Source organism: Podarcis vaucheri, assembly GCF_965113315.1.
Source record: "Podarcis vaucheri genome assembly, chromosome: 12".
In the NCBI taxonomy this organism is placed as follows: Eukaryota; Metazoa; Chordata; class Lepidosauria; order Squamata; family Lacertidae; genus Podarcis; species Podarcis vaucheri.
This window is the reverse complement of record NC_138750.1, coordinates 18138969-18158670: the sequence shown is the minus strand read 5'-3', so window position 1 is coordinate 18158670 and position 19702 is coordinate 18138969. Positions and strand designations below refer to the sequence as shown.

The 19702-nt window shown below is 46.2% G+C and overlaps 1 protein-coding gene and 1 long non-coding RNA gene across 4 annotated transcripts in view; one reads left to right on the top strand and one right to left on the bottom strand.

Moving 5' to 3' along the window:
• NOD1 (nucleotide binding oligomerization domain containing 1) overlaps window positions 1–17249 on the top strand; it is a 47978-nt gene extending 30729 nt beyond the window's left edge. For all 3 annotated transcript variants that reach the window (XM_082192995.1, XM_082192996.1, XM_082192997.1), the window contains 3 exons: window positions 12305–12388; window positions 14267–14350; window positions 17006–17249. In XM_082192995.1, coding sequence (XP_082049121.1) covers window positions 12305–12388; window positions 14267–14350; window positions 17006–17078 — 241 coding nt within the window. In that variant the 3' untranslated portion in view covers window positions 17079–17249. The remainder of the gene's footprint in view (window positions 1–12304; window positions 12389–14266; window positions 14351–17005) is intronic.
• Window positions 1–19702, bottom strand: part of LOC309515389 — a 36298-nt gene that overhangs the window by 10605 nt on the left and 5991 nt on the right. The gene's annotated exons all lie outside the window — the stretch shown is intronic.

The following is a 19702-nucleotide window of genomic DNA, read 5'->3' as shown; positions in this document are numbered from 1 at the left end:
AAGGCCCTGTTCTCGTGTTGGCACCCTCCGGACCTCTTGAGGAGGAGGCACACGAAGGAGGACCTCAGAAGGTGATCTCAGGGTCCGGGTAGGTTCATATGGAAAGAGGCAGTCCTTGAGGTACTGTGGTCCTGAGCCGTGGTGTGTGTGTGTGTGTGTGTGTGTGTGTGGTTTGTAACCCACCATGGTTTTCCTAGCATTTCAGTGTGTTCCGAGTAGTTTTGGGAGAGTAATTCACCACCCAACCTCCACATTCACATGGTTTCAATTCTTGGTTCCACGTCCTCCTTAAGAGCACTTCCTCAGCGGCAGCCATTGGCTTCTGAACGTCTTTGCCGTCGCTTCTGCCTTCTGCTGATAAGGCCCTGCGGGCTTGTTCTAGCAGCCCAAGGATGTCTGAGCTAGCAAGAACCAGCGTCAGAGCTGAGACCACATCCAACCCCAGGGAGCAGCAGCGAGTTTTTAAAAAGTAAACACTTTTAAGTATCCCCGGTATTAAAAGCAGCTGATTAAGTTGACTACATCTGATGATTAAATGAATCCAAAATGAACTCGGGAGCGTACGGTGAGAGATTTACCGTATTTTTCGCTCTATAAGATGCACTTTTCCCCCTCCAAAAATTAAGGGGGAATGCGTGTGCGTCTTATGGAACGAATGCAGGCTCCATGGCTTCAGCGATAGCAACGCGAAGCCTCCGAAGCTCCGGAGGCTTCATGTTGCTTTCACTGAAGCCAGAAGAGCGAGAGGAATCGGTGTGCACCGATACCTCTTGCTCTCCTGGCTTTGGTTCGCTGGAGAGGCGCTGCGCAGAGCGGGAGAGAATTTTTTTTACTTGTTCTCCCCCTCTAAAAGTAGGTGCGTCCTATGGTCGGGTGCGTCCTATAGAGCGAAAAATACGGTGAATGTGGAAAGGGATGGAAGGCTAGAGAGAAACAGTGCTGGAGGGGTGTATAGCTAGATTTTTAAACCCTAAATTACAGATCCCTGGAGGAAAGAGACATTTCCTCCTCCCAAACCGAGTTATCCAGGTAGATGAGTCTTTATCCCATTGTGTTAACATACAGGGCAGACCAATGGAGCTTTTGTAGCACTTCTTTTTTATTCGTTATTCCACTCTTCATTTAAAAGAAATCCCAGCACAGATGACAGCAAACATCAGCAAGCAGCGAACGATCTAGCATTAGCCAGGTGCGTTCGCACGGCCTTTTGTGGCACACCTGTAAGACACCCTGTAATTATCGTAAGGAATATCTTGCGACTCATTTGTGCCCCAGACATTCTCCCTCCTGCGCCTTTGAACCGGTTTTGAAGCAGGGACATTAAACACTCCACCTGACGCACTGGAAAGCCAAGCCCTCTCTTGTTCCACCATCGTTCTCACAATGCCTGGCTGATCACAACCACTGCGTTTCTGGGGACAATAAATTATTGTGCTTTTGGAACAGCCAGTCCCGGCATTGACGGTAAAAGGGAGGAAACTTTGGATCATGTCCCAAGTGGTGCCCGGGATCTGATGCAAGACAGCAGCAGCAGCAGAAGAAGAAGAGTTTGGATTTGATATCCCGCTTTATCACTCCCCTTAAGGAGTCTCAAAGCGGCTAACAATCTCTTTTCCCTTACTCCCCCACAACAAACACTCTGCGAGGTGAGTGAGAGTGAAGCTGAGAGACTTCAAAGAAGTGTGACTAGCCCAATGTCACCCAGCAGCTGCATGTGGAGGAGCGGAGACGCGAACCCAGTTCACCAGATTACGAGTCCACCGCTCTTAACCGCTACACCACACTGGCAGGCCGTGACTGTCGATGGCTTGAACCGTGAAGAGCTTGGGTTGAAGGAACAGCACCACAGCGTCCTTTGTCCTAGGCTGCATTGCCCTGAAGAGAGCGCCTGGGGAACCTATAGGCAGCCATGATCCTAGCTCCACAAACAAGGAAGAGAGGCAGACTCTTGGAAGTGTAGCTGCTCAGAGATAGCATCCTTTGGGGAACAGGGATTGGAAGGACAAGAAACAGGACCTGCTAGAACGTACCCTCCGAGCAGACTTGACTAGATGACTCTTGGGGTCCCTTCGGACTCTACAATTCTACTTGTGTTGATAATTCATCAAGGGATCAATATAATGGGTGAACCGAGCAATAGATATAGGACATGATATAGATTTTAATCTCGGGGGGGGGGGACGACTTTGGAAGAGCGATCTGAAGTTTACAGCTTCAAGGAATGAGAACCACCTGAAAATGATTTACAGGTGGTATTTAACTCCAAGATGGGACGCGGGTGGCGCTGTGGGTTAAACCACAGAGCCTAGGACTTGCCGATCAGAAGGTCAGCGGTTCGAATCCCCGCAACGGGGTGAGTTCCTAGAATCATAGAATCATAGAATCATAGAGTTGGAAGAGACCACAAGGGCCATCGAGTCCAACCCCCTGCCAAGCAGGAAACACCATCAGAGCACTCCTGACATATGGTTGTCAAGCCTCTGCTTAAAGACCTCCAAAGAAGGAGACTCCACCACACTCCTTGGCAGCAAATTCCACTGTCGAACAGCTCTTACTGTCAGGAAGTTCTTCCTAATGTTTAGGTGGAATCTTCTTTCTTGTAGTTTGGATCCATTGCTCCGTGTCCGCTTCTCCGGAGCAGCAGAAAACAACCTTTCTCCCTCCTCTATGTGACATCGTTTTATATATTTGAACATGGCTATCATATCACCCCTTAACCTCCTCTTCTCCAGGCTAAACATGCCCAGCTCCCTTAGCCGTTCCTCATAAGGCATCGTTTCCAGGCCTTTGACCATTTTGGTTGCCCTCCTCTGGACACGTTCCAGTTTGTCAGTGTCCTTCTTGAATTGTGGTGCCCAGAACTGGACACAGTACTCCAGGTGTGGTCTGACCAGAGCAGAATACAGTGGCACTATTACTTCCCTTGATCTAGATGCTATACTCCTATTGATGCAGCCCAGAATTGCATTGGCTTTTTTAGCTGCTGCGTCACACTGTTGGCTCATGTCAAGTTTGTGGTCAACCAAGACTCCTAGATCCTTTTCACATGTACTGCTCTCAAGCCAGGTGTCACCCATCTTGTATTTGTGCCTCTCATTTTGTTTGCCCAAGTGCAATACTTTACATTTCTCCCTGTTAAAATTCATCTTGTTTATTTTTGCCCAGTTCTCTAATCTGTCAAGGTCGTTTTGAAGTGTGATCCTGTCCTCTGGGGTGTTAGCCACCCCTCCCAGTTTGGTGTCATCTGCAAATTTGATCAGGATGCCCTTGAGTCCATCATCCAAGTCGTTGATAAAGATGTTGAATAAGACCGGGCCCAAGACAGAACCCTGTGGCACCCCACTAGTCACTCTTCTCCAGGATGAAGAGGAACCATTGATGAGCACCCTTTGGGTTCGGTCAGTCAGCCAGTTACAAATCCACTGAGTGGTAGCATAGTCAAGACCGCATTTTACCAGCTTCTTTACAAGAATATCATGGGGCACCTTGTCAAATGCCTTGCTGAAATCAAGGTAGGCTACATCCACTGCGTTCCCTTCATCTACCAGGCTTGTAATTCTGTCAAAAAACGAGATCAGGTTAGTCTGACATGACTTATTTTTCAGAAATCCATGCTGACTATTGGTGATCACAGCATTCCTTTCTAGGTGCTCACAGACTGTTTGCTTAATGATCTGCTCCAGAATCTTCCCTGCTATTGATGTCAGACTGACTGGGCGGTAATTATTTGGGTCCTCTCTTTTCCCCTTTTTGAAAATAGGGACAACATTTGCCCTCCTCCAGTCTGCCGGGACTTCGCCTGTTCTCCAGGAATTCTCAAAGATGACTGCCAGTGGTTCTGAGATCACATCTGCCAGTTCTTTTAATACTCTTGGATGCAGTTCATCTGGCCCTGGAGACTTGAATACATCTAAACTAGCCAAATATTCTTGTACTATCTCCTTAGTTATTCTGGGCTGTGTTTCCTTTGATGAATCATTTGCTCCAAATTCTTCAGGTCGGGCATTGTTTTCTTTATCGGAGAAGACTGAGGCAAAGAAGGCATTGAGGAGTTCAGCCCTTTCTGTGTCCCCTGTTTGCATTTCACCATCTTCTCCTCTGAGTGACCCCATTGTTTCTTTGTTCTTCCTTTTGCTACGAACATACCCATAAAAGCCTTTTTTGTTGCTTTTAACCTCTCTAGCAAGCCTGAGTTCATTCTGTGCTTTAGCTTTTCTGACTTTGTGTCTACACGTGCTGGCTATTTGTTTGAATTCCTCTTTGGTGGTTTCCCCCCTTTTCCATTTTTTGTACACATCCTTTTTTAATCTTAATTCAGTTAAAAGTTCTTTAGATAGCCACCCTGGCTTCTTTAGGCACCTTCCATGTTTCCGTCTCATTGGTATTGCCTGACGTTGTGCTTTTAGTATCTCCCTCTTAACAAACTCCCAGCCATCATGAACTCCCTTTCCTTTTAGTATTGTTGTCCATGGGATCTCACCCAGCACTTCCCTAAGTTTTATGAAGTCGGCTTTCTTAAAGTCAAGAAATTGAGTCCTAGTATGCTTGGCTGCTCCTTTCCGCTGTATAGTAAACTTCAGAAGAGCATGATCACTCGCGCCTAATGATCCTTCCACTTCTACCCCACTAACCAGGTCATCAACATTGGTTAGGACCAGATCTAAAATGGCTGTTCCTCTTGTTGCTTCTCCCACTTTCTGGACAATGAAGTTGTCTGCAAGGCCAGTGAGGAATCTGTTTGACCTTATGCTCTTGGCTGAGTTTGACGTCCAACAAATATCCGGGTAATTGAAGTCCCCCATTACTACTATCTCCCTTCCTTTTGCATGCTTGGCCATCTGTTCCAGGAAGGCATCATCTATGTCCTCCGTTTGGCTTGGGGATCTATAGTAAACTCCCACAATGAGGTCTCTGTTATTCTTCTCTCCCTTAATTTTGACCCAAATGCTCTCACTTTGGCTTTGAGGATCTAAATCTTGGATCTCTTCACAGGTATACACATCCCTGACATATAACGCCACTCCTCCTCCTTTCTTGTCTGGTCTGTTTCTCTGAAATAGATTGTATCCCCCCATTATTACATTCCAATCGTGGGACTTATCCCACCAGGTTTCAGTGATGCCTATTATGTCATATTTAGTTTGCTGTACCAAGAGCTCAAGTTCATCTTGTTTATTTCCCATGCTTTGCGCATTAGTGTATAGACATTGAAGTCCATTAATCATTCCCCCGTGTCTCTTATTTAAGGATTTTTTCCTCCCACCACTAGGTCCGCGTGCTGTTTGCTCCATTTGGTCTATGACATTTGGATGATCATCTTCATTAATTGATAGACTCCTACCTTCAGGAGCACTGTCTCCCTCCCCCACATTAGTCAGTTTAAAGCCCTCCTGATGAGGTTTCTGAGATTTTTGGCAAAAACATTTCTCCCAACCGTTGTGAGGTGCAGCCCATCACTTGCCAGAAGTCCATCTTCAAGAAACTGCAGTCCGTGATCTAAGAATCCAAACCGTTCCTGTTTACACCATTTGCGAAGCCAGCTGTTCACTTCCACTATTTTCCCCTCTCTCCCTGGGCCACGTCGTTCAACTGGGAGGACAGATGAGATGACAATTTGTGCATTTAGTTGCTTCAATTTCCTGCCGAGAGCCTCGTAGTCTCTTTTGATCTTCTGGAGGCTATTGCTTGCAGTGTCATTGGTTCCCACATGAACCAAGAGGAAGGGGTATTTGTCAGTGGGTTTTATGATTCCTTGCAGTCGTTCAGTTACATCTTGGATCTTAGCCCCGGGGAGACAGCACACTTCCCGAGACATCTTGTCAGGCCCACAGATCACTGCTTCTGTTCCCCTCAGTAGGGAATCCCCTATCACCACTACACGCCTCCTCTTGGGTTTGGTCGGGGTTCTTCCGTGAGCTGTCCGTTCCAAGGTCGCCTGCACATTCCCTGAGGACTGACTTTGCTGCTCGTCTTCATATACCTGATCGACTGTAATGAGGGAGAGATCCTCAAATGGAGTCTGCTCTTCGTCTTCCATGCTAGGGGAGAGGACCTCAAAGCGATTGTGTATTTCTAAGCAATCAGAGTGAACCCTGGGCCTCCTACTTCTTTGAGTGACGTTTCTCCATATATCTGGCTCCTGTGTTGGTGAACTATCCTCCTTCTCAGGGGAGTCCCCTGTCTCCTCCTTGGTGGAGACGGTGTGCTCTGTTGCTTCCAAGAAGAGCTCCAGCTCTCTAATTCTTTGGAGCGTAGCTACACGTTCCTCCAGTTGCAGGACTTTGTCTTTTAAGAGGGCAATCAACATGCAATTGCTGCAGGTAAAGCTGCCTGCAACCTTTGGCAAGATGGCAAACATTGCGCAGGAATCGCAGGCGACTGCAGCTGTTCCCTCCCCTTCCATCTTGAGATCGTGTCGTTGGGGTTGGCTACAGAGGTCCTGCATCATAAAAAGCTTGAAGACAGGACAAATAACTTCCCCCACACAAAAAAACCTAGATCTCCCCCAACAAACGTTTGAGACTAGCTCCCCTAAATCTAAAAGATGGATCTAACTGCTAATCAGCCAGAAAGAAACACACACACACAAGAAAACCCTTTTTGCTCCTTCTTCAACTGATGCCCTGCAAACTCTGATAAGCTCCTCCCACAGCTAATCCCCTGCCTCAACAGAAACCCTGCCCCCTCTGACCTTTACACAGGGAAAACAGCTAATCAGCCAGAAAGAAACACACACACACAAGAAAACCCTTTTTGCTCCTTCTTCAACTGATGCCCTGCTGAGCTCCTGTTGCTCAGTCCCTGCTCCTGCCAACCTGGCAGTTCGAAAGCACGTCAAAGTGCAAGTAGATAAATAGGTACCGCTCCGGCGGGAAGGTAAACGGCGTTTCCGTGCGCTGCTCTGGTTCGTCAGAAGTGGCTTAGTCATGCTGGCCACATGACCCGGAAGCTGTACGCCGCCTCCCTCGGCCAATAAAGCGAGATGAGCACCGCAACCCCAGAGTCGGCCACAACTGGACCTAATGGTCAGGGGTCCCTTTACCTTTACCTAGACTTGCTAAGATGTATAAGACTGAATTGGATAAGTGCTGGAGATGCAATGAGACTGAGGGTACATGGTGGACTTGTAAAAGGGTAAAAGAGTATTGGGAAATAATTTATAATGAATTGGAAAAAAAATGTTTAAAAGTACTTTTCCAAAAAAACAACAACCCAGAATCCTTTTCGTTGGGGATAATTCAGATGGAAATTCCCAGGTGTCAAAAAAGGTTATTTATGTATGCCACTACAGTGGTCCGTGTTTTGTTAGCCCAAAAATGGAAAACGAGCAAAATCCCAACTAAAGAAGAATGGCAACTTAAACTGATGGAATATGTGCAGCTTGTGGACCTAACATATAGAATAAGAGGACAAGAAGAACATACGTTTAGAGAAGATTGGAAAATGTTTATTGAATATATGGGGGGGGGGAATTGTATATATTTGAAAAAGTGGGCAGCATTCAGATAAATTCAACAGTGTCAATAAGTTTTGATGGATGTAATAATGGAATACTCAATGGTTTAGTTTATCTAAAATATGCAGGGATTTATGTTCTGCAAAATGAACCATGGAAAGAAGAGAAGGGAAGTCATTGATATTTTACGGTGGCTTATGAATGAATATTCTAAAATGTAAAATAGAAAATTTGATAAAAATTATGGAAAAAGAAACAGGACCTGCAACAAAGTGTTGCAGTTTATTCCCACATCCCAAGGGGAGTGCTTCTGTTGTGCCAGCCAGCCCTCTTGCAGGCTGTGTCATTCCATCTCCCCTCAGTTTTTTTTCCATTTCTAGCTAAAGCTCAACATTCTGTCGCTTCTGGGCATGCGTGACCCTCTGTTGTCATTCCCTTGGGTTGGTTGGTTCATTTTTAGGGCTGTCCCAGAATATTGGGACCTAGAAGAACTGCTCCCAGAAGTGCAAGCTGGATTTAGAAGAGGCAGAGGAACCAGAGACCAAATTGCAAACATGCCCTGGATTATGGACAAAGCTAGAGAGTTCCAGAAAGACATCTACTTCTGCTTCATTGCATAGTTATGGTTTTCCCAGTAGTGATTTATGGAAGTGAGTGCTGGACCATAAAGAAGGCTGATCACCAAAGAATTTATGCTTTTGAATTATGGTGCTGGGGGAGACTCTTGAGAGTCCCATGGACTGCAAGAAGATCAAACCTCTCCATTCTTAAGGAGATCAGCCCTGAGTGCTCACTGGAAGGACAGATTGTGAAGCTGAGGCTGCAATACTTTGGCCACCTCATGAGAAGAGAAGACTCCCTGGAAAAGACCCTGATGTTGGGAAAGATGGAGGGCACAAGGAGAAGGGGACGACAGAGGACGAGAAGGTTGGATAGTGGTCTCGAAGCTACCAGCATGAGTTTGACCAAACTGCCGGAGGCAGTGGAAGACAGAAGTGCCTGGCGTGCTCTGGTCCATGGGGTCACGAAGAGTCGGACACGACTAAACGACTAAACAACAACAACAAAGAACTGCCTTGTGCTGAATCAAAGCCATTGGTCCATCCAGTTCAGTATTACCTACACTGACTGACAGCATCTCTGCAGGGTTTCAGGCAGGGACTTCTCCCAGCCCAACTGGAGATGCTGGGATTTGAACCCAGGACCTTTTGCATGCAAATCAAGTGCTTCATCCACCCCTATACCACATAATACATCACAACCGCTCTTGTTTCTCAGCGGCTCCTCTGTCTTCATTTCTGTCAGCACTCACTGCCTGTTGTTAGAGAGCTCGTTTCTTCATTTCCCAGGGAGATTCGATTGGTGCCTTCATTATGCGCCTTTAGGCGCCAGGCAAAAAACGTTTCTCTTTAACCAGGCCTTTAGGGCTGATTGACATACAATGCCCTTTAAAAATGTGTCAGGGAGAAGATTTTGGGGTTATTCTTGTTTTTATTTTTATTATGTACCGTATTTTTTGCTCTATAAGACTCACTTTTTCCCTCCTAAAAAGTAAGGGGAAATGTGTGTGCGTCTTATGGAGCGAATGCAGGCTGCGCAGCTATCACAGAAGCCAGAACAGCAAGAGGGATTGCTGCTTTCGCTGCACAGCGATTCCTCTTGCTGTTCTGGCTTCTGGGATTCAGAATATATTTTTGTTGTTGTTTTCCTCCTCCAAAAACTAGGTGCGTCTTGTGGAGCGAAAAATACGCTATTTTGCGTTTTTAATATTGTTATTTTTATCCGTGAACTACCCTGAGACATGTGGATAAATTTTTTTTTTTAAATAATTTTTTTTTGGCTTTACAAGTATAAGAGTATAACAATACAAAGTACATACCATATTTTTCACCCTATAGGACGCACTTTTTCCCCTCCAAAAATGAAGGGGAAATGTGTGTGCGTCCTATGGGGCGAATGCAGGCTTTCGCTGAAGCCTGGAGAGCGAGGGGGGCCAGCCTGCAGCCCACAAGCTCGGGGGACAGCGGGGAGGCGCAGCGCCACCACCCCGCTATTCCCCGACCTGGTCTGGAGGCTGGTGGGGGGGGGGAGAAGCAAGCTTACTTCTTCCCCCCCGCCAGCCCCACAAGCTCGGGGGATGCCGCTACCCCGCTATTCGCGGACCTGATCTGAAGGCTGGCGGGGGGGGAGAAGCGAGCTTGCTTCTCCACCCCCGCCAGCCCCACAAGCTCGGGGGATAGGTGGGGGGCAGAGTGCTGCCACCCCGCTATTCCCCAACCTGGCCTGGAGGCTGGCGGGGGGGGGGAGAAGCAAGCTTACTTCTCCCCCCCCCATGCCAGCCCCACAAGCTCGGGGGATAGCGGGGAGGCAGAGTGCCGCCACCCCGCTATTCCCGGACCTGATCTGGAGGCTGGCGGGGGGTTTGCTTCTTCCCATCGCCAGCCCCATAAGCTGGGGGACAGAGGGGCAAGCCGCTGCCCCACAGAGCCTAGAGAGGCTCTCCCTGAAGGCAGAAGAGGGAGACAGAGCGCTCCGTCTCCCTCTTGTAGCTTGGGGATGGCTGTGCAAACCTGGGGGGGGGGGGGAATAAAAATTTTTTCCTTGATTTCCCCCCAAAAAAACTAGGTATGTCCTATGGGCCAGTGCGTCTTATAGGGCGAAAAATACGGTATCTATATTTAGAGATTCCTCTGAAGTTCTGGACTTCCCACCTTCCTCCTCCCTGGGTCCTATTGTCAATGTTTTCAGCTGCATATTATTCAGTAATCCATATTTTATGTCACTCCATTGTCTCCTTAGTACTTGCTACATTACACGTGCTCTTGCAATCCTGCTAATGTTTTCATCTGCTTACAGTGGTCTCCCAGATAAGTTATAAATGTTTCCCATTCTTTAGTAAAAGTTTTGGTCTTCTTGGTTCCTGAGCTTTCCAGTCAGTTTTGCCATTTCAGCATAGTTCAACAGCTTAGTTTGCCATTCTTCTCTGATAGGGACTTCGTCTTCTTTCCATCTTTGGGCTAGTAGCGTACGTGCGACTGTCATCGCATACATGAAAAGTCTTTTGCGCCTTTGGAATATCGGTACCTACAATTCCTAATAGAAAAGCTTCTAGGCTGGTTTGGTTTTTTTAAAAAAAAAGTTATTTTAAACATTTTTTTCAATCCATTATACTGTATAAGGGCAGCATAAAATTTTAATTAATTAATTGATTAACTAACTAATAATTTGCAGCTAGCAACAAGCCTCCTGAGCTTGTTAAAATGCTTTGTGGACAACCTATTTGTAGCTTCTGTATATGTGCTCCACTTTCCCCGTTCTAACCCCAAAAGAAGGGGAGAGCTGTACATAGCAGCTTACAAAAGAAAATAAAAGACTAACTTAAAAAAGGCAATTATTCTCCATTAACCCAGCCTGGGGCTGCTTGGTCAAGCGTTGAGCTATAAATGCCTTTAATCTCTATGGAGAGAAGGTGGAAGACCAGTTTTGGTGTGGTCCTAATGGCTAAACCTATTTTCCTGTCCTCGCTAGGAGTTTTCCAAGCTGCCCTCCTCTCCACCAGCCATTCCCATGAATGCTTTCCATGGCAGCATTTTTATTTTTATTTTAAAAAAGCAAAACCAGAAATCCTTCCTTGATCACATGGAAATGCCTTAGGCATGTGGGGGTGAGTGGGTCTCCATCTCACTTGCATTAAAAAAAAACAACCCTTTTTCAAACGAATGCTGAAATCTTAGCAAAGTGTAAGTTTGCTTGAACGCAATGACGCCCACAATGGCTGTACTGTCAATCACTTGGCAGACCTTTTAGACATGCGCATCTAGCCGAAGAGTTTCCATTTCATTCCTGGCTAGCCAGGATCTTTAATAAAATTGCACCTATGCCAGCAAAGAAGAAATTCCTTTTCCCCCCCCCAAACCATAGGACGGCCATACACTCTTGGGACTGAAAAAAGGAGGTTCTTTTTACCATATGTAGTGGTCTTGTAGTAAGGTTAAAGCTTACTGGGAAATGATATATAACGAAATGAAAAGGATGTTTAAAATAACCTTTGTAAAAAAAATACCCCAGAAGCTTTTCTTTTGGGAATTATAGGGACAGAACTACCTAAACTACAGTGGTACCTCAGGTTAAGTACTTAATTCGTTCCGGAGGTCCGTTCTTAACCTGAAACTGTTCTTAACCTGAAGCACCACTTTAGCTAATGGGGCCTCCAGCTGCCGCTGCGCTGCCGGAGCATGATTTCTGTTCTCATCCTGAAGCAAAGTTCTTAACCTGAAGCACTATTTCTGGGTTAGCGGAGTCTGTAACCTAAAGCGTATGCAACCTGAAGCATATGTATCCCAAGGTACCACTGTATATAGAAACATAGTCCTGTATGTGACTACAGTGGCCAGAATGTTACTTGCCCCAAAATGGAAAGAAGCAGAAGTCCTATCAAAAGAGGACTTGATACAAAAACTTATGGAATATGCAGAAATGGCAAAACCTACCAGAAGAATAAGAAATCAAGATAAAAAACTTTTTATAAAAGAATGGCAATGGTTTATGGAAAATTTACAGATAAATTTCAAAGAGATAAAAACACTGGCAGGATAATTCTAATAACTTGCAGTTTCATAAGAGTATATATTTAAAGAAGATGAATAAATGAGCACATTAAGTTAATTTGGACATGCAGAAGATATTAAAAAATAAATTGAAGGAACCGCAGAAATAGGGGGAAGGAAGTCAACTTTTGAAATGTCAAAATTATTGTAAAATTAGTTAAATATATACACTTGAAAAGTAGATTAAAAAAAATTTTTAAGAAAAAAAGAAAAGAAAAATCCTGTTTGCTTCTCTCACCAGGCTAACAAAGAATGAGCTGGATGACGAAGCAGCCGAATGCTTTGCTGAAATGGTAAAGGTCAACAAGCGATTGGGTCATCTATGGTGAGTTGTCTTGGCTCGCGGAGAAGGCACTCTTGAGTCACTGCCTCAGGCTACGAGTCACATTTCAGTCACTGTACATTTTCTATACAAGGACCCAACCCTGAGCTTTGGGCTCCTTTTGACAGAAAGGTCACCGGAAGCCCTTAATTTGCATCGAGGCATCAGATTCATGCTGAGCTAAAGTTGGAGTGCCTCATTCTTCACAATTCCTGGGAGGAGTTGCTGAACCAATGACTAGGAGAGGAATCAGTTGAACTTTTGAAGGATTCCTATGCAGATGACACGTATAAAAATGTGGCAAACCATCAAATGTTAAAAACCTCCCATTAGAGGGCTGCCTTCAGATGTCTTCTAAAAGTTGTGTGGTTCTTTATCTCCTTGACATCTGATGGGAGGGCGTTCCACCGCGTGGCTGCCACTGCCGAGAAGGCCCTCTGCCTGGTTCCCTGTAACCTCACTTCTTGCAGGGAAGGAACTGCCAGAAGGCCCTCGGCGCTGGACCTCAGTGTCCGGGCAGAACCATGGGGATGGAGATGCTCCTTCAGGTATACAGGACCGAGGCCATTTAGGGCTTTAAAGGCCAGCACCAACACTTTGAATTGTGCTCGGAAATGTACTGGGAGCCAATGTAGGTCTTTTAGGTCCAGTGTTTCTGTGGTCTCGGCGGCCGCTCCCAGTCACCAGTCTAGCTGCTGCATTCTGGATTAGTTGCGGTTTCCGGGTCACCTTCAAAGGTAGCCCCATGTAGAGCGCATTGCAGTAATCCAAGCAGGAGATAACTAGAGCATGTACCACTCTGGCGAGACAGTCTGCGGGCAGGTAGGGACTCAGCCTGCGTACCAGATGGAGCTGATAAACAGCTGCCCTGGACACAGATGTCCCATGTACACAGTGTTTAGTTTAATCACCACCAGCAAAACACCAACAAAATGTAAGGCTTGGCTCTTGTTTGTTTAGGGATCTACCCCATTGTCAGTAATGCTGACATTTCCTTTTGTCTGTGTGTTGTGTTTTTCCATATTACAGTGGTGCCTCAGGTTAAGTACTCAATTCATTCCGGAGTCCGTACTTAACCTGAAACTGTTCTTAACCTGAAGCACCACTTTGGTTAATGGGGCCTCCTGCTCCTGCCATGCCACCGGATCAGGATTTCTGTTCTCAGCCTGAAGCAAAGTTCTTAACCTGAGGTACTAGCGGAGTCTGTAACCTGAAGCGTATGTAACCTGAAGCATATGTAACCTGAGGTACCACTATAAACAAAGTACCCTTGAGTGACTAATGCTAAAGAAATAAATGTCTTGAAGCTTTTTTTTAAAAAAATGAAAAGATAAATTGCAGTGTTCTGGGCAAAGGAAAACAGGAGAGATTGAACTCCAAGGTGACTTTACATTTTTTTGATGGTTGGCCCCTCTGAGCCAGTCTCTTCCTGCCTCCTCTCTTGCGGTGCCAGCCCAAAGTGGCCAGTGAATTGCTTTCCCCGGCCGTCGCTTTGGATCCATCATGAATAATCCCCCAGACAGCTGCTCTCCTGTGATCAGAGAGCAGCTGTGTGGTCAATTATACAATTAAGCTCAGTAACCCTGAAAGACGCCCGTGCACTTTAGACTGAAGAGGCTTGGAGTCTCTTGGCTGCGCTTCTATGAGGGGATTGTCTGATGCCAAGCAGGCCAGCCATGCAGATGGAAATCAGAAACCACCAGTTCCTGGCAAGACCCCAGCCTTGTTCAGCAAAAAGGAGTGTTGATTTTCCGCTTCAGACGCACCGTGCCCAAGCCAAGTGCGTGACAGGCAGGACGCTGTGGACCGGGTGCAAACAGAGAGTGTTTTCTCCGGCGCTGAGGGCTTTCCTTTCTTTCTTTCTCTCTCTCTCTCTCTTAGGCTTATCCAGAATCAGATTACCACCAGAGGTGCCAAGTGCCTGGCGGATGCTCTCAAGCACAATACGGCCATTAAAGAGATCTGGTAAGAATGACGGCTGTGCGGCTTTCCAAAGTATGGCAGTCACACTCCAACTGTCTGCTTGGACACATGTGCAGGATCTTGCCTAGTTAGACGGGGAGCCTGTGACCCTTGAACTTCATTGGGTCTCATCAGCATGGCCGATGATGATGAGAGCTGGGACCTAACTTCCAGAGAGCCACATGCTGTCCGTTGCTGATGTACAACAAAACGTGCGTGGGATGTTCTCACACTAGACATAGTGGCAAACGCCTTGCGTCTTGGCCATTTTCGTGCTTTGGTGATGGAATGCGCACCCAAATCCATTTCACCTGTTTCTGGTGCCAAGAGGGCAAATGTGCCAAGAGAGATTGTGGAGCTGAGTTGGGCCACTGTTCCCGCCACAATCACCTTGACTTCTGAACATGGGGATCCTTCAAACGCAAATCAGGAGTCTGTATCATTCGGATAGTTGGGAGCAAGTAATCCTGCCCTGTGGGGGACATGGGTGGCACTGGGTTAACCACAGAGCCTAGGACTTGCTGATCAGAAGGTCAGCGGTTTGAATCCCCATGACGGGGTGAGCTCCCATTGCTCAGTCCCTGCTCCTGCCAACCTAGCAGTTCAAAAACACGTCAAAGTAGATAAATAGGTACCGCTCTGGCGGGAAGGTAAACGGCGTTTCCGTGTGCTGCTCTGGTTCACAAGAAGCAGCTTAGTCATGCTGGCCACATGACCCGGAAGCTGTATGCCGGCTCCCTCAGCCAATAAAGCGAGATGAGCGCCGCAAGCCCAGAGTCGGTCACGACTGGACCTAATGGTCAGGGGTCCCATTACCTTTAATCCTGCCCTGTGTGCGCAGTCTAACTAAGGGAGGAATAGCAGAGATCAGGAAGAATCATGTTGGGAGCCCTGCATGCAGTCATGGGCCACCAGCTGGCTAGACCTTAGCTGCCTAGCCATATCTTTAATGGGCATTTAAATCACAAGTCTCTCAATGTGGCTAGCAGTAGCTGTAACCAAGTCCCATAGAAACCTGTGGACCAGGTTATTCAGGCCCAACGCCCAGTCACACTTAACATTTTAGCTGGCTCAGAATCAGCGTTTGTCCATTTTGCCTCTTGGTTTATGAGCTGGTGCCGTATAACTTACACAGCCCCGTTCATTTCAGTGCAGGAGATGCTCCTCTCTTAACCTCAGGGTTGTGGGTTCGAATCCCACACTGGGCAAAAAGATTCCTGCACTTGCAGGGGTTGGACTTGATGATCCTCACGGTCCTTTTCAACTGTACAATTCTGTGATTGTCTCCGTAGCCGTTTCAGAAATAAAGTACATTTAGTTTAATATTCAGTTGTACCTCGGAAGTTGAACGCCTTGCGAGTCGAACGTTTTGGCTCCCAAACACTGCAAACCCGGAAGTGAGTGTTCCGGTTTGCGAACGTTCTTTGGAACCCAAACATCCGACACGGGTTCCACAGCTTCCGATTGGCTGCAGGAGCTTCTTGCAGCCAATCGAAAGCTGTGCCTTGGTTTCTGAAAGTTTTGGAAGTCAAACGGACGTCCAGAACAGATTCCATTCGGCTTCAGAGATATGACTGTACTGCCTTTACACAAGCCCCAGGGCCGTTTAAAACAGGCAAATCCATAAAAATCACACAATATTTGAAGGCAGGTGGCAGATCACTAAAGAGCAATTACTAGTTGCCCCATCAGTCAAGTCTCTCCAGATGCGTCTTAACCAGTGTTAGAAACCCCGATATGAAAGCTGGGAGATAAATGGTACCTTAAACTGAGGTTATGGGCACAACAACAGAATGTCTAGGCACGCTATTTTATAACAAGAATATGAAAATGAAAGAACTGCAGTTAAAGTATTATGTTGGTTTTTCACATGTTCTAGTCCTTCCCCTGCCCACTCCCCTAATATTCTTAAGAGGGTCTCCAGTCTTCAGAGAGTAGCTGGAAGTGGGGAGACAGAAAAGGGTTCTCCTTTCCTTCCACTCTTTCAGTTTTAACCCAAAATCTTAGGCGTAGTTTTGCACCCAGAGGTCAGAAGCTCCTCGCGCTGATGAAATTCCCTGTCGCAAAATACGCCTAGGGCAATGGGAGTTTCAAACACTGGTCTTAACAAGCCACTTAAAACTGTAGAGAGATGGGGCCAGGGGCATTTTAGTAGGGAGGGAGTTCTATGTCTTAAAGGAGCCACCACTGAAGAGGCCATTTCCCAGGCCTCATCCTGAGAAAGGACCACCAGGAGGGTATCACCTCCTGACCTCAGAGCACAAGTAGGTAGATGTGGAGGAAGGCATTCTTGCAGATAGTTGTGCTTCAATATCTGCCCTGCTCTGCTGAGCCCAGAGCACATCAACTAGGTGAAATTCTTGCACCAGAAAGAAGAGAGCCTTAGCTTATATCTTGTGATCTAAAGGGATGTGCGGGACTTTCAATATGTTTTAGTATCGCCTACTACGGGCTAAGCATTCCCAAGAGATGAAAAGCTCTTGGATTTCTCTAGATGGAAATTTCACGTCCTCGTCAGAAACCAGGACTACCTTGCGCCGTTCGTCCCAAAACAAACAGGCAAAAGGAAGAGTGCCAAAGGAAAGAGAGCGAGAGAACCTGCAGAAACAGCTGCTTTATTTTAATTTCTCTTTCCCTCCCTCTTTCCACCTCCAACAGCTTAAATGGAAACCTAATAAGCCAAGAGGACGCAAAAACGTTTGAAGATGAAAGGAGGCTCGTTTTCTTTTGAGATGGGGGCGAGAGATCAGGTTGGACGGCTGTCAAGATGCCAGGCCTTTGGAACAGTGGTGGCTGAAGCCCGAATGCGATGCCCAGTTGACTCGAGGGTGGAAGACGTGTGCCTTACGTTGTGTTTCAAAAAAATAAAATATCTCCTTGGTGCTGTTTTTACATCTTGTAACAGAGGCTTGACGGTAGTTGTTGCCTTAAAAACTAACCATTTGCACCCTACTTCAAAGGGGGAATCATGCATCAACCGACACAAGCATTTGTTGTTACTTTATTATGCACATAGTAAAAAAAGGGATGCGGGTGGCGCTGTGGGTTAAACCACAGAGCCTAGGACTTGCCAATCAGAAGGTTTTTTAACCAAAAAATTAGGTTTAAAATTGGGGCTCGTCTTATACACGGATAGTGCTGAGGGGTGTTTTCTTAATTAGGAGTCCCCCAAAATAGGGGGTGTCTTATACATGGGGGACATCTTATACACAAAAAATACGGTATATTTGTAAGAGCACGAAGGAGGTTCTACCTCTATCCCTTATTTTATGTATATACAAGACTCACATTCTTTGTTGCCCTGGTTACAGAAGAAAGCATTCCTTTTCAATTCAGTGTCAGCAAATCTGAGAGGTTAAAGGTAGGGGGGGAGTCATTTGACACCCCCCCCCAGCTATTGCTGGGTTGCTCCTGCCATCATCACAAACTTTGGCCATGCATCATATATTTTTTCTATTTTCGTAAAATAAACAATTTCCTCCTTAGTTTTTAATGCATTAAAAGCGTTACTCAAATCCTGCCAAAGTTTTTAATTGTTTACAGTGTTCTCTTAAGTAAATTGTAAATTTTCCCCAGTCCTTATTAAAGTTTCTATCTTCCTGGTTTCTGATTTTTCCCGGTCGTTTTCGCCATTTCGGTGTAGTCCATCATCTTCATCAGTCATTCGTTTCTGGGCCATTAGTATCCGTGTTGCTGTCATCACATACATAGACAATCGTTTCTGCTCTTTTGGTATCTCTGCATCTAAAATGCCCCCAAAAGCTGATTTTTTCACAAAAGTTATTTTAAACATTTTTTTCAACTCATTATATATCATTTCCCAGAATGCTTTTGTTATCTTGCATGTCCACCACATGTTCTGTGCACTTGATGATTTCATCCAGAGCCCAACTATGTCAAAACCTGGTCTAGATAAGAGCTAAATCTATCTGGAGTTAAAATAACGCTTTAGCTTTTTAAAGAGGAACACCAAGCTCTCCCAGGTCATTGGGGAGTGGAGAGCTTGAGTGATCTATTTAAAAATTCTGTGGCCATTTCACCAGCTCCGTCTAAACTGTGCTTCTTGGAAAATACAGCTGGACCCCTTTAATCGTCTCAAAGAGCTTGGCATCTTGGCACAACGACACGGGGGGAATAGCCCTTTCCCAATGAATGGAGCTTGGCAGGCTACAATGGGACCTTGTTCGCCAGAATTCAGGTCTCTGGAAATAAAAATAGGTTTACGTTCCAAGTTAAAATAGACCGGTACGTCACAGGGATCGGTAATTTGCTGAAAAGCACTTTCCACGGAGGTAAGCGACTCTGTTAATAACTTCACCTTTAAAGACTTTAAGGGGAAGTTGACCGGTTTGGCTTCGGTTTCTAGCCGTGCCAGACAATGCGTCGGATCGAACTCAAGCTTGATGGCGTCGTTCAAAGGAACTTGCTGGCGGGTTTAGCTGCTGCTGTTTGGTTCCAGATTGTGTGGGCAGCAAATGCACAACACCATAAGGCAGCTCTCAAAATGCTTGTCCAAAGCAGCGGAGCTTTGAAGCAACGTCATCAAAATGGGAGACGTCTTTTGAGTTTACCACTAAACTAGGGATGGCGAGTAAGGAATCTGGACACAAATATCACTACTAGCAGTTATGTTTCTATCTCACTCTTCGTCCCCAAATAGCCCAGGGAGGCAAGCAACAAAGAAGCGCTACAATTAAAAATACAGTCGTACCTTGGAAGCTGAACAAAATCCGTTCCGGAAGTCCGTTTGACTTTCAAAACGTTCGGCAACCAAGGCGAGGCTTCCGATTGGCTGCAGGACCTTCCTGCAGCCAATCGGATGCCACGGAAGCCGCGCCAGATGTTTGGCTTCCAATGAACGTTTGCAAACTGGAACGATCACTTCTGGGTTTGACTCACAAGGCGTTCGGCTTCCAAGGTACGACACTAAAAGCATTCACCGCCAGGGCCCGCCCAAGACATTTTGCCACCTGAGGCAGATCCCTAAATGGCTTTCCCCTCCCTGCCAGGTAAGAAGGGGTGAAAGAAAATGTACGTTGGGAACAAGCAGGGGAAGAAGGATCTACATTGGGATCTGCTGCCACAGCGGACCTTGCTGCCTGAGGCAAAGTTACCTTATCTTGCCTCATGGGTGGGGCGGCCCTGTTCACCACATACAATGAATCCTACACTGAAGAGTCAGAAATATCCATATTACTAGAACAGGGTTGGGGAAGTTCTGGCTCATGGGCCAAAAGCAGAGACATCACCTTGCCAACAAAGGTCCATATAGTTAGAGCTAGGATTTTCCCAGTAGTGATGTATAGAAGTGAGAGCTGGACCATAAAGAAGGCTGATCGCTGAAGAATTGATGCT